The following is a 15,345-nucleotide window of genomic DNA, read 5'->3' as shown; positions in this document are numbered from 1 at the left end:
GAGAGGTGGAGGATTCCTCTGGGCAAAATGTCATGCTATTGATATTTACTCTGATGTCTTGGTTAGGTTTACAGTTACTTTAAAAGCATGCAAAAAAGATCATCCAGTTTCACCATTTCATGGTCGCTGCAGCCAAGGCTGCCCTTGAGCTTCACATTCCCCACACTCCTGGAGGATCTCAGCACTCCCCTGGGGTTTCCCAGGCTCAGGAACACCCACTGTATGCTGCCATTCCCTGCTCCACAGTGGAATGTGCCTGCACTAGAGTGAGAATGACAGTATAGTCACACTGAAGCATAGAGTTCACTTCAGTGTGATAGCAAGCAGTGGCCTGATGATTCCCTGCCAGCTGCTGAAGTGGAAGTGAAAAGTATAGTGCTAAGTGTTAAATAAAATTCCATGTTTGGAAGTTTAGTTTCTGATTTTTGGTAAGGAGTTTATTCCAGTTTCAGCAATGCAAACTTAATCCTGCTTTGAAAACAGTTTTCTTTCTGTGTGCTTTTAAGTGTGACTACTTTAAGATCCTTCTCTAGGTCCTCTCGTAAATGCCCTCAGTTCTGCGTTTTCCATCTGGATCTACATGTGGATCATGCAGTCAACAGGGGAAAGAATGAGATCTATGAGAAATTCTCCATTTCTGAGTGTATTTCCACTTGACTCTTTCTGTATATGTGTGTATGTGTGAATGCACATATGTATGTAAGCAATACAGGTATCCAAGTCCATACTTATGCCAAGTATTGTCACAATTCAATTAGCCATGGATTTTGAATTATTTTATCTTTATTTTAAAGCATGTTTCTCTCTTTGGTTATAACTTAGAACAAATTTTCTATTTTGTATTTCACTGAAGAGAAGTACATTACATACCTGCTTTCTTTTTCTGCATAGAGTGGGGATCCTGGTCAGTTGAAAGTTTCTACTTAGGAAAAATGTCATTAATGTTGACAGAAAATATGTCTGAGTGAAAAATGTAAGGGCTTGGCTTTCACAATCCAAGAGTTTACTGCAGTGTCTACATAAGTACAGGAATAGATTTTTCTAAATGAGGTTTCTAAATTTTCCTGAATGCACATTTTTACCAGCTTTGTTTCCCTTGAAAGCTTTAATGTAGGTTTACATTGAAGTTTTCATTGAAGAGATTTTATATGAAAAGAAAGAACAATTTCAGAAATTGAATTCTGGTTCTGAAAACACCTGCAAGTGCAATTACTTGGGATTTGTGCTATCTTTAGATATGTATTTTTATTGTATTATATGCAAGTTATAAAATTTCAGGTGATTTAGTATGAACAGAAATTTCAAATTTGAAAAGCTACCCAGAAGTTGTGATAACGTACCACCTTGAATGAATAGGTGAATGAGAAAGAATGGTGTATTCACGTGAGCTTCTGGTAATTCCCGATAAACTAGGCATCTCAATTAGAAACATTTGGGGGATTCTGATATAACTACGTCACAAACGTTCCACCCTACAAATATTTCTAGTGGAAAATGTAGTTTAAACATCCGCTGGGTTCAGCTGAAGCAGAGCAGAAATTTTGTCTGTCAGTTTTAGTTATAAGGAGTGAAAGTCAAATTAGCTGTAGGTAGGTAAGATCCTTTACAACAGAACACAAAAACTGTAGTTGCTGGATCAAAGCTTTCATTTGAACTCGCTCAAAATGTGCTGCTCCAAACCAGTGATTTTTTTCAGTACTATGCCTAATTTCATATCTTTGTCAGTGATAGACAGTATCTCATGGTTCACATTTTGTACTGATATGTTAATTCAAACAATAGGACTTGGAAAAAGTAGTAGGTAAAACATGAGTAGTTCACCTCGTAGGCAGGAAACCACACCCTAACAAGACTGGACTTCTGTATCTTTTTTAAATCCAAGAATCTGAAGAAGCCTTCCTCATCCTGCATCCTACTCAGGTCATGCCAAGGTCTAGACCTGTAAATTATTTAAGACAGAACCACACGGAATCACGGAATAATTGAGGTTGGAATTGACCTCTGGAGATCATCTAGTCCAGCTTCCCTGCTCAAGCAGGTCCTACTAGAAAAAGTTGCCCAGTACCATGTCCAGTTGTACTTTGAACATCTCTGAGAATGGAGACCCCATAACTTCTTTGGGCAACCTATGCCAGTGCTCAGTCACCCTCACAGTAGAGAAAGTGTTTCCTGATGTTTGGACAGAATGTCCTGTGTATCAGTTTGTGCCCGTCGTCTCTGGCCCTGTCACTGGGTACCACTGAAAAGAGCCTGGCTCCGTCTTCTTTACAGTTTCCCTTCTGGTAGTTATACACATTCATGAGATCCAAGCTACCAAACCCAAAATCTAGTTCAGATAGCAGTTACTTGTCTTTGGTGTGCTGTGGTGCAGTTGCAGTGCCTCCTTTCCCTTCCTGGGATGTTAGCTACACCTCATGATTCTGGCCACTGTAAGTGATCCAAAAGGATTCTTTGACCTTCCCTTTCACAAAGTATTTTGCGCTTTTGTTCACACCTGCATGCCCTATGCTTTCAGGCTCTTTTCTACATTTATTGTTGCTATTAAGCAATATCTGGTTCTTATACTGCACTTTTTTTTTTAATAGAAGCTAAGATTTTTATGCAGTTTTGTGATACCAATGACTGGTTTAATTGTGTTGTGACTAAATTTAGAAAAATTACCATTTGCCATTAAATAGCATGTATACAGAGAACGCAGTGCTGCAGTGCAGAGTACAGTACAGAGGCAGGGACTAGACTAAGATACAACCTAAAACCAGAAAGGGAGTGGATCCTTCATCCATCCGTTAGCTGCTACAATAACTCCGCAGAGAGGAAGTTGTCATAAATCCATACTGTTAGAATTGAAAAGGAGCAACAAGCGCCACCAGGATAGTTTTCTTATCCTTTATGTGCACATCTAAACATCACAATGAAAAAGCCAAGACTGAAAAAGAAGGCATAAGCATATGTTGAACTGATACCGAAAAATCCCACATTGAAACTAGTATGAAACGTAGCCTGTTTTTATGGTTCATTACCATTCATCATTTCAGCCATTGAAAATTTTACTTTCACAGTATTTTGTATTTTTCTCATATGTGTTTGCAACTATTTGATTTATACTTACTTATAATATAAAATGTTATAAAAAATATATAAAATGCCCCTAAATCTTTTTTCTTATCTCTAGCCATTCTGTTTTTGAACAACCAACAAAACCCTGGCAGCAACAACAAAGCAAATGAATAATTTTGGATGTAAGGCCTGTTTGCTTTGAAAAAGATCAGGATGTTGGTGCATCAGAATGTTGCCAGATCAGCTGTCTTTCTCCTTTCCAACAGAGATGATTCTGAATTAGGAGGTTTGCAGCACAGATCAAAGGGAAGAATTTTGTCCAGGCTACTTCTACTGCAGTTTCTGTTGGTAATTACAGTTCTGGTCTAGGACACTGTAAATGGCATCCTTTCTCTTCTGTACCTTATTTAATCAAGTCTTGTGATTGTTCATTGCATATCCGAGATCAAAAAATGTCATTGATAAATCCAGAGGAACAAGACAGTGACTCAAACATCCCATGGTTCAGATTAGCCAAAGGCAAAGGGGGCACTAAACAACAGCATAAAATATTGTTTAACGATTGACAACACTGCCACTGTGGATTTTTCCTAAATAATCTAATACGGTTTACAAGAATTCAATGTAAATATAATCCATTTCTCAAGGAAACATCTTGTCATTTATAGTTTAGCATGAAATATATGGCATGGAGAGAATGATTTTAATTCATTAAGCTCATGTTTGTGCAGCAACAAAAGAGTAAGAAAATGTGCCTAAAACAGAGTCAGGGATCTACTGGGGAGCAATTAGCTTCCCACTGCAGGTCAATGGGAAGGAGCGACTGCTGTCTTCAGGTCTCCAGCTAGTACCACATTGGGGTGTGTCACAGATCCTCCTTCCAGCCTCAAGACTAAATTTTCCTGACTCTCTGATTGCAAATGTGATGAATTACCTTACCCACAGGTATCTTAGAGAAACACATCTCCAGGCTGAAGGGATGAATACACAGGCTGGTAAGAGTCTGGGGGACATTCCACCAGAGAGCTGATGCTTTCAGGCTCCTGTTTAGTGTAGTAGTCCTGCCTGCCTATAGCTGTACAAGTGAAGACTTGCAGGGCTGCACAGTCCATGACTGCCTGTATTTTCAGCTACAAATACAACCAAAACAAAGCCCACTTTCAGAAATGCTTTCATTAAGCTGTGTTGCCTTCCTTCTTCAGCATAGGTAGATTTATTAAAACAGATTTAATCACGGGAAACTAGTGGATTTCTTAGTCCCTGATACCTCTTCTTCACAAGCAAACACTCTTTTGATTCATATGCTTTTTCAGAGACTAAAGGGAATCTTTATGTGAGAGTCTCATGACAAAGTACTGGCAGCAGAGCAACAGAAATAAAGCAGTGGTCTTACGATTATATTTTAATAGCTTTCTTTTTATTTTAAGATACTTAAACCTAATCCCCCAAGTTAGCCCAATCACAGTCTCCAATGTAACATTGTTTTCAGCTATTAGCAGGCAGTTTTTAAAGCCCTCTTTAGGTGATACATAGGGCCCACATAGTGAAGTCAATTGTTAGACAGGGTATAATTTAGACTTCAGCTCTTCCTCTCAGTTTGAAATAAAATGATTACATTTCAGGAGAGCCTAAGGGAAGATTAAAAGTTTTATATCAAAAGTTGAATATTTTCTTTTGTTGTACACTCTTCTTTTAAAGAAAATGGTATTCATTTAAAATAATGCATGTTCTGATGCACTTGTAAAGGCACTACTCTGAATTAAAAAGAAATTCATAAAGTATGCATGTATGGGAGAGGAAGATTGCAATCTTCATTTGAGTGTTTAGTCAAAGGTTTTTAACTCAGTCCATTCTGCTTTGTTCATAGGATGAGGTATCTGCAAAGATGCATTGTATATAACAGATGTCCTGTAGCATTTAGAGAGCAGCAGTTACAGTGACAATATCTTCTGGGGCTCGTCTCCACAGGCAGGTTATAAAGTGATATTGGATCCTTTGTTTCAGACTGGAGAATGGTCCTTGCCTGTATTTAAACCTGTTAAAAGTGGTTACAGGCTATTGCTTCACATAATTATAGTTCTGGTAACGCCTGTGATGCCTCTCATTTATTGTATCCCAAGGTTATCCAAGGGTAGAGGCCACTTGCAGAACACAAAGTTGTAAAGCTAAAATGGGTCTTAAAAATAGATGGAATAGCCCAGATATGAACAGAATAAGAAGTGAAGAACAAGATATGAACAGGATTAAGTTATCATCTGAAAAGGTCAGCTAGCTTTTATAGTTGATATCAGTGGGGCTGTTCTCCCAATAATGGCCTGGGCACATTTATAAAGAAGCATTGCCTATTAAAGGGAATTCCTGGAAACCTCCTAAAAGCAAATGTGTATATGCAATGAAGTCCCATAGGAGTTCACCACACCTGCCAAACGAGCATAGATCTTTTTCCAGAAGACATCAAAAGAGCCTAAATATAATACTGTGGTAGTTAAGCTGCTGCTTTCATGCCTGTTAAAATGAAGAGTGCAAAACCTGTTATTGTTACTAAGGGAGGATGGTCACTGAACTGGCAAGGTGAAGTTTTCTTGTAATTTTATTGCAGGAAAAAAGTTAAGGTCTTTCTTTACATTCTTCTGGAAAAAAAAATAAAGTCTTTAACCCGTTAGCACTAACGCATGCTGCTATCTTAAGTCAGCATTAACAACATGGGTTTACATTCATTTGCTTAATATCAGTGGTACTTGTTTTCACGTGTAGACACCTGACCAGGGTAACCTAGGTTAGCACCACTTTATTAGCTTCCATACTGCCAGTTAAGTAGACAGGCAATAATAAATATTTGGGTTGATTTAGAATTTAAGAAGGGTGGGTGGTCATGGAACAGAATGGTGAAAGTCTGTGGTCATCTGATATTATCTCTCACAAATTAGATGAATTATTAATGTGCTGTTATTTCAGATTTCTAGAAGAACTGTAGTGGTGGGGGAATTAAGACGACAATTAATGGCCACTGAGGAAGAAGACAGTTTATCATATTCTCCCCTGAGTGTGACCACTGGAAATGATACATGCATCCTTTTTTATGCTAGTAATTTCAGCCTCAAAACCAGCAGTTCAGTTTTTATAGATTTGACAAGTGCAACATTTGTAACACATAATGTGACTACTTCTTCCTCTGAGTGCTCAGACAGCAATGCAACGTAAGTAGCACAAGACATTTCATATCATAATCCATGTAATTCTGAAAATTAATCAGAAATGATGCATGTCAAGTTAATATTAACTTAAATTTTCTTCTTCTAAAGCATCCAAATTAAAAAAACCTAACATACTAAATTGGATATTCTTAGAAGAAAAATACTGAGTCAAGACCACTAAAATTTTTCAGATGCAGTCTTATTTTCACAATTCTTTTCCTCTTACAGTCCTTACTTCTTTGTTTGTTTATATTGGTCCAAACATGTTTCCCTGTGCCTGATCTCACAACCACAGAAATCTCCACTGGCGTTAGCGAGACCATAATTTCATTGTAAAATTCCCTTGAAGGGAAGTATTGCTGTTTACTAGTTAGTAATTCAGCTGGAAGTACATTAATGAAACACTATCTCTGTTTTCCTTTACTTTGAAGCACCTGCTCCTAGGTAAAAAAAAACCCTCTAGATGTATTCTTCTGTGTACTGAACCTTTGCTATATGACTTTTGTAATTGCATGTTGATTTAGAATATTCCCTCTGCTTGAAATGTCACAATGATCTAATTAAAGCTGACTACTGTAACATTAAAAATCTGTTTCTTATACTTAGACTGTCATTGGAATATACAAGGCCAGTGAATGGAATCAGCAGCCTAAACATAAGGTAAGTTATGATTATCCTTAAATAGATCTTTGTGATGTACAAAGCCTGCTTGTAAATAGGAGCAAAACAAGAAGAGGAGTTAAGTAAGTGAAAATTGTTTTGAAATTACAATTTGCTTTCTGTTCTGAAGAGTTACTATGCAGGAGAACAATAATACAGTCTTTATAGAGAGAATATATTACTGTGCTCAGGTGAAGATCTGAAAAAGTGGTGTAGGCAAACATACTGTAAGGTACTGGTATATGCATCATCCTGTTTTGCTAACAGGATGAAACAAAATCTTGTTTCAGGGAAATCTAACTGTGATTTGTAAACAATTCTAGGGGCTGAAGTCTACTTTCATGGCCACGGTATTTAGTCCTAATGGGGATAACCAGCGTATTCTATCAGAGGTAGCTTGTGGCTTATAAGGGGTGCAAAACCTTGTAATTTTCCTGCCTCATGGACGATGACAGGACCATGTTTCTCCTGCCATCAGAAGAAGGAAGAAGAGCTAGGGAATGAGAAGACTTGGGATGAAAATGAGTCATCCATTAACCTAGCAGTGCCAAGTGCACCAATAAAACATATCCCCAAGTGTCACATCTACATATCTTTTAAATACCTCCAGGGATGGTGACTCAAACACTTCCCTGGGCAGCCTGTTCCAGTGCTTGGCAAGCCTTTCGGTGAAGAAATTCTTCCTAATATCCAATCCAAACCTCCCCTGGAGCAACTTGAGGGCATTTCCTCTTGTCCTATTGCTTGTTAGGTGAGAGAAGAGGCCGACACCCAGCTTGCTACAACCTCCTAGATGAACTAGATGTTTGCTTGGGCAGCAGAAAGACAAATTACTTTTGACATCTAAAAATGGTTTTGACATCTTGAAAAAGTGAAATTGAAATCCAAGGAAACCAAAGAGAGGAAGATTAAAGTAGTAATGTAGGAGATAATCAGAGCTTGAACAACATTTTGGTAGGAGAGTAAAAGAGGCACGTGACATCAGGCTGGTAAGCATGAAGGAATAAATATCATTATTTAAACTGAGATTGAAGGACATTCTAGATTTAGGTAAAAGGACCCCTGGAAGGACTTGGGTTGAAGAGAGTCGGTGATGAGTCTGACACTGTAATTGGAGTGCTATAGGCACTTTTCAGTCATCATCAGAGACCATGACCGGTGACAAAACCCAAACATGCTTTGTTATTTAACATCTCCCCTTCTCCTCAAGCATCTAGAACTTTGTGAAAGAACGTAATATGCAAATAAGATTGCTGTTAGTGTAGTAGTTTTACCTTTTTTTTTTTAAACTATTGCATTTAGCTGTGTCTTTAGTGATGGAGGTAAGCATTTTTTGGCTTCAGTACTGTAAATTATCGAAGGGCATACATTTCCCTGAACACCATGGGGAATTAAGGAAACATTTTCCTTGAATCCAATTAAAAAAATACTATTCTCAGACCAAAACTCTGCCCAAATTGGGTCTTTGTTTTTACTCTGAGACACAAAATACCACTTTCTCTGGTGCTTCTGTCTACTGCCTGCGTCACTCTCATACAGACAGAGCCACCAAAACAGTGCCCTGGATTCTTATTCTGCATCTTTACTCATACTAATGCAGGTCTTAGCTGCTCCAGTAATCTGGTTGTTTTCCACATTTGTCCTGAATGTGACTATTGTCAGCATAATACCACGCTTTCTAGTAAAATTTCACTTCCAAGAAAACAATATGAATCAAAAAGCACCTGAAAATCCTGTGGAGCATGACACTGTGTTGCAAAACTAGCAACCAAGTTGTTAGACGGGTTGTTTTCTTTAAAGTAGTCAACAGGTTTTGCTTAACTATTGTCGTGGTTCAAGCCCAGCCGGCAACTTGGAACCACGCAGCCGCTCACTCACTCCCCCCCCTCTTCCTTCCTCCCCCCGCTCCCAGAGGGATGGGGAGGAGAATCAGAGGAATGTAACTCCCACGGGTTGAGATAACAGCTCTCCAGTAACTAAGGTATAATACAAACCACTACTGCTACCAATAATAATGATAAGAGGAATAACAAGGGGAGAGGACACAACCGCTCACCACCCGCCGACCGATACCCAGCCCGACCCGAGCAGCGATCTGGGCCTTCCGGGTAACTCCCCCCAGTTTATATACTGGGCATGATGTGCTGTGGTATGGAATACCCCTTTGGCCAGTTTGGGTCAGGTGTCCTGTCTCTGCTTCCTCCTGGCTTCCCCTCCTCTCTGGCAGAGCATGAGACTGAGAAAGTCCTTGGTCAGAGTAAACATTACTGAGCAACAACTAAAAACATCGGTGTTATCAGCGTTGTTCCCAGACTGAAAGTCAAAAACACAGCACTGCACCAGCTACTAAGAAGGAGAAAAAGTGACTGCTGTAGCTGAACCCAGGACAACTATACAACAGGAAATTGCAACCTTAGGATGCTACTACAGAAGCAAAATACTCAGGCAGTTGAAACGTTTAGCTTAGATTTTGATTGCTGCAGCAGGCATAATAAGATCAAATGTTAGTGCAGTGCCTGCATATGGACTTCGCGAGTATTATTCAGACTTCTGTTTTGTCATTCGTTTTCTAAAATCCTATCATTTTAATTAATTATTGGAAGAAAACTTTAATGTGGTCATGAATCTGAGGTGCATCTGAAGAGAAGAAATTTGAAGCAACACTGCAGACACACTGGCTGTAAATTAAAGGAGAATATCAGTACAAAAGGTGCCCCTGTGGTGAGATGGAGAGAAGAATCAGAAAGTGGCAAAACCTGTGGGTTAAGATAAGAACGGTTTAGTAATTGAAATAAATAATAACAATATAACAACAACAATAGTAGTAGTAGTAACAAAAAGGAGCTGGAGAGAGAGAGGAATAAAACCCAAGGGAAAAAAAAAAGAATAATGCACAATACAATTGCTCACCCACTCACTGACCAATGCTGAACCTGATCCAAGCAGCGACTGGTCCCTTCCAGGTAACTCCCCCAGTTTATATACAGGGCATGACGTGCTGTGGTATGGAATACCCCTTTGGCTAGTTTGGGTCAGGTGTCCTGTCTCTGCTTCCTCCCAGCTTCTTGTGCCCCTCCTCACTGGGAAAGCATGAGAGACTGATAAGTCCTTGATCAGGGTAAGTGCTACTGAGCAACAACTGAAACATTGGTGTGTTATCAGCATTGTTCTCACACTAAATCTAAAACAGAGCACTGCACCAGCTACGAGGATGAAAATTAACTCTATCCCAGCTGAAACAAGGACTACCACCTTGTGCTGAGCAGCCAGTCATTCCACCTCCTACTAGCAGCTGCAACAGCTGCTTCATCCCATGAAAAGAGCTGCCATCTCCCTCTCCCTCCCTCTCTCTCTAACAAGGACATCAGTCCCATTCATCCTCCTGCATTTGCCACTGAGAGGTGAACTGTTAGGGAGCGGTTGTGGAGTGTTTCTGGTTGTGCTAGTTTTAGAAAAGTGAACTACTGCTGCAGCAGGGAGCAGTGAGCAATAGTTTTTGCTAGAAGAAGCATCATGTCAGTTCTCTCAGCAGCTGATGACATCCAGCTGTTCAAGAACCTGTCTGTCATCTTCTCTGGGAAAAAGCGTCAAAGTGAATGGAAGTGCAGAGCATTAGTATTTTCCCCACTTATATTGATAAGTGCTTGACTGTTGTTGCTCATAGCACATACAGAATAGAATTGATCCAAAACCCATGTTTTAAAGTCTTTTACCCAACAGTTGTGTTTCTCTTTGAATCTTTGACACAGTAGTAATTCCGTCTAGTTTCTTTTCCTGAAATATTTCTCTTTGTAATGAATAGGCACATGAGATGATGATCAGTACCAGGTGGTGGCAGTTAGAGTTCTGGTTATCTGGCACAAAAGGAGTCAGGCCTGATGTTTAATATGAATACAGCATTTCCTATAAAAGCCAAGGCACTTTCAGTCCTGTGGATAAAATCTTTGTTATTTCTCCTCTTGTCATTTATTTGCTATATTGTGCTCATTCTATTTGCTACCTACTCATCTGAGAAAATATTAAACTAAATGAAATTATTATATTGATTTTTGTTGTTTGAATGACTTTTTTGTCATTTAATGAATTATAGTTGTATTGGTTAAGCATGTGCTTGGTGGAGGTTGTTCACTATTAGTTCTTTGGAAAAATGCTAAGGATAAAAGCCTATATTATTAAGTTAAGCATGCTCAACTACTTCACTAATTAGAATGCTAATCCTCATAAATCCGCAAGTAACAAAAAATTTTAGTCTCTGGTGCAATATGAAGAGAAAGTGCTCTCCTGGAGGTCACTTTAGAATGTACTCATATACATAACCAACCTTATAAAACTTGTTTGTTCATATGGTAAATCTCTGAATAATTTCCTTGTTTGCCAGTTTTCATATCTGCTGAGCAAAAGTAGAGAGCACACCCAGCATCTGTGGTTGGCACAAACATTTAAATCAACTTCTCTGTGCTTACAAGTGACCTTCAGCTACTGCCTATAGCACTGTATGGAGACATGACGGAAATTCTATTCAGTTTGTGCGCTATATCAAATGCCTTCTAGAAATTAACACTTCAGCTAATACATGTTTTAATTTTGTAACTTTATCACTATAACAATATAATACTTTCCATAAATATTTGTGAATGTATATTAGATGAAATGGAAATGTTTTTTTCATTTTCACTGATGCTGAATGTTTCACTTTCAGCTGAATGTTGTATAGAAAGAGCTGTTTAGGCTTGAAATGTAAGGAATGCAATAAAGAAAAACATCCTTTTCTCACCTGAATGACGCTTTAAGTTCTAGGATTCCTTTTAAGCATTTTGAAACCCTTGAGGACTCTAAAGTCCTATGAATCAAATGCTCCTAAGGAGCATTGTTTGTGTTGAATTTAGACTATGTTGTGGTACTGAAAGCAACCAATTTGAACAAGTAAGCAATATTCTAGAACAGATAATATTCTCTATACATATATACCTTTCAGACCAGAAAATATTCTATACTGTGCCATATTTATAGATGATTGCTTATTTTTCAAACTTGTCATAATTTCACCTAAGTATTATCCCAAATTTTAAAATCCACATAGGGTGTTGCCCATTGTGGATAAACAGAATATTTCATTTTGTAGCAAGCCTCACATTGCTAAAAGATCCCTTTTCTGAAGTATTTGTCATTATTAATAAGCAAAAATAAAAAATCTTTAGCAAACTATATACAGCAATACATATGTAGACCAAATAGGCTTAAAGTATTAAGCAGCATACAGTAAGGAGAAAACTTTATCATATCCTTATGAGATCTCTTGAACACTTTAAAGTAACCGAGTAGAAAGTGGTAAAGACTAGGACATAGTCCTGATCTGTAAAGGATTTGGATGTTCTCAATTATTTCTGTTTCAGAACATTTATCTGGGAGGTGTTCAGACTGCAGTGATAGTAACGTATATATAAAGCCCATGATTATAAGCTACTGGAAACTGCAGCAATACCACACATAGACAGACCTTTTAAAAATGAGAAAATAGTTATTCGTGCCTAACCTACTGCAAGTTGGGAGACTAGGGCTGATGACCCTTCCCCACCCTCCAGTGAGGGAAAACTGTCTTCCATTGCAAATTCAGACATTTGTGAAGGAAATTGCCATTTAGGCATCTGAGTGAAGGAAGAATTGCAATCGTAAATCAGAATGGTTATCATGTCTGTACCTATCATAAAAGCAATTTTCAGAAAACCTGGTAGAATGTTCATTGAGAGCCACTGCAGGCCTACTGACAGTCTCTTGGGTTCTGCTCCACTGATTATAAACTGTTGGTAACTGCTGAAATCCTGCACTGACAGAGGCCCTTGAATGAAATTGCATTTGCTCCTTGCCTGCCACAGCTATGGAAAGCTGTACTTGTGAGATGAAACTGTAAGTAGTAAAAACATACTCACAGAATCTCTTCATTTATGGACAATCCTAATGACATAGAAGGCCAACCTAAGATACCAACTGTGATGTTTGCAGCTAGCAGTAGTGAACCTTTATCTGTCACCAGTACTTTGTCAAATGAATATTAACTTTCTTCTGTCATTTTTACTTTTTTTTTTTCCCCTCTGTTTTCTTTGTAGGTTTTTAATGACCAACAAGTTCTATGAAGGCTCAGCTAGAAACTGGTCCACTTTATATTCAGTTGAGATTGTACAAGATGGAGAAAAGTTTGCTAAATTTAATGTTTCTGTCATCTCTGCTCCTGCAGAGTATTCATCTCATTGTCAGCTGGTGGGAACAAGCAATCTTTATCCTGCAACGCTTATTCCATCCAACGATGAGGCAGAAAACTGGGATGTTTTCATTTCCAGTTTGCAAGTGAGTACACATTTCCATTTCAGAGATAATTTTAAGAACCATTACTTGCTATTGTAGGTGCTGAACAGCACACATTCATAATGCCCTTACTTTCATTTCAGCTTGAGGGAAAATGTAAAAGAAAAGTTGTTCCCCCTAGGTGATCCATTCAATAAAGGGGTAAAAAGGACGTCAGTTGCTGAACAATAAGAACATGAAAGCACAGGTTTGAAAAACAAAAAACAATGTAATTCACAGAAAAGAAAAACCAGTAAAACCAAATGTACTTAATCAGGCAAAGAATGACTAAGTCCACATGCCTGTTTAATGAGTTGGGCTGCTATGGGAAACACGGGCCTCTTAGGTGGGTAGCTTTATGCTGCTTACTTTGTTTTTATTTGAATTCTTTGCACTTTGTTTACCTAGGAAACTACAGCTTAGTGTAGAGCGACATGGTACCTGCATGGTGAAGCCTTGCATAGCTTGTTCCAAGGCAAGGCTGAACTGATACAGCTTTTCACTTTAGTTCTGGGGCTAGATCAGTCACTACCACCTAAAGAACCTCTGTGGGATGTTGTCTAGGTGTGCCTATTTTCTTGGATGTCACCACTCATAGCTGTACACAGTACCAAAACTACTCTGGTTCCGGTGTGGTTTTTTGTTGGTTTCGTTGTTGTTACAAGAATGGTTGTTCTGCCATTATAGCTTTTATCCTTTTAAGGATCTCAGGATCACCTATGGACTGAAAGAGAAGGCTGCCACCAAAAGCACTGCTTTTCTTTAGTATGTGTCGTGGTGGTTTAGAGTCCACTTTGCTCCTAAGAAAAACTGCCAAAACCTTTCAAATCAAGGATATTATGATTATTTGTGGCTAAAATATTTCAAAGTTCAAAAATTAGATGTTCAGTGTACACTTCAGAGCCATGAAAACAACCGATTTTACTTGAAGGCTTTGTCAAAGGTCAAATGATGTGAGGACTCCATGAAAAAAATATTTTAAAAATCAACAGTAAATGCAAACTGGTGTAACCATGACAAATGATGCTGGTCCAAACACTAAAATTAAAACTTCCACAGTACGGAAGTCTCTGTCCAAAAGGCTTTTACATTCATAAAAATCAGAGAATCACATGTAAGTATTTTTAGCTTTTCTATAGATAGAAATGCTGCTGGAAGTCACATTTTTATCTCCCACCTGGAGTCTAACACCCCCACAGAAATGATAAAGCTTCAGAAAAACAATGAGAACCCTGCATATATTTCATCTCATGCCTAGAAGGAGATAGAGCATTGTAAGAATGTACAATTAAAGCTTTCACCTCGAAGGTTTGATAAGCATAATCCTGCTTCAAAAAAAACCCCAGCCAAATCCTGATAGGATTGACATAATAAAATTCAGTATTTCTGCCTCTAAATCAGAAGTGATAAAACCTTTATAAACCAAATATACCTGTTAAGTGCTTCAGAGAGTTCTTGTAAATGTCATAACAAGTGTGTATTGTTTTCCAGAATTTCAATCAGTTCTTTTACTATAAATGACATAAATCATCACCTGCTTTCTGATTTTATTCTAAATAAGTCTTTCAGATGACACTTCACGACTCCTATTCACATTCTCATCTGTTGTCAAAGTGGTGGCTTAACAAGCAAAGGCTTTCGTAATCACCTGTATTCTCTAAAACTGTGCAAATGGTTATCCAACCCAAAAGCTTATTTTCTCCAGTCCTGCTTTAATCAGAAGTCTGACTGCCTATAGTGAAAGCAGACAGTCTTTACAAGTTAGCTACCATGATCTGACTTGGAAAGATTCTTCTAAAAGGCCCAGAGACATTTTGGACTGATAAAATTGTCTTCACCTCCATGGTACTTAAATAGCCCTTAGTTCTGCATATTGTAATAGTTCTATTAATCAGCATCCTGGAAAGTATAGACATTGGTCTTAACACACATACGATGTACACATTAACTTTAGGCGTTTAGCATGAATGAACTGAAACCCAGGGTGCTTGCTGGTGCAGCATGGTATGCGAGCCACAAACTGAGTTCTTCAGTGTTTGTACCAATGCCTTTCCTAGGAAGTTAAAAACTCTTTTATTAGCATGTCAAGTGTAGA

General features: G+C 38.4%; 1 protein-coding gene across 1 annotated transcript in view; it reads left to right on the top strand.

The window, feature by feature from the left end:
* Window positions 1–13,253, top strand: part of ATP6AP1 (ATPase, H+ transporting, lysosomal accessory protein 1) — a gene marked incomplete at its 3' end in the record, with an annotated part of 45,143 nt that extends 31,890 nt beyond the window's left edge. Inside the window, exons 7-9 of the mRNA XM_010021317.1 lie at window positions 6,013–6,254; window positions 6,858–6,911; window positions 13,016–13,253. Of these exons, the coding sequence (XP_010019619.1) occupies window positions 6,013–6,254; window positions 6,858–6,911; window positions 13,016–13,253 (534 nt within the window). The remainder of the gene's footprint in view (window positions 1–6,012; window positions 6,255–6,857; window positions 6,912–13,015) is intronic.
* Window positions 13,254–15,345: the final 2,092 nt, after the last annotated feature.

The sequence above is a fragment of the Nestor notabilis genome, unplaced genomic scaffold (genome assembly GCF_000696875.1).
Source record: "Nestor notabilis isolate BGI_N333 unplaced genomic scaffold, ASM69687v1 scaffold7419, whole genome shotgun sequence".
NCBI classification, from domain to species: Eukaryota; Metazoa; Chordata; class Aves; order Psittaciformes; family Psittacidae; genus Nestor; species Nestor notabilis.
The sequence above is the reverse complement of the archived record's forward strand: the minus strand, read 5'-3'. Positions and strand labels throughout refer to the sequence as shown.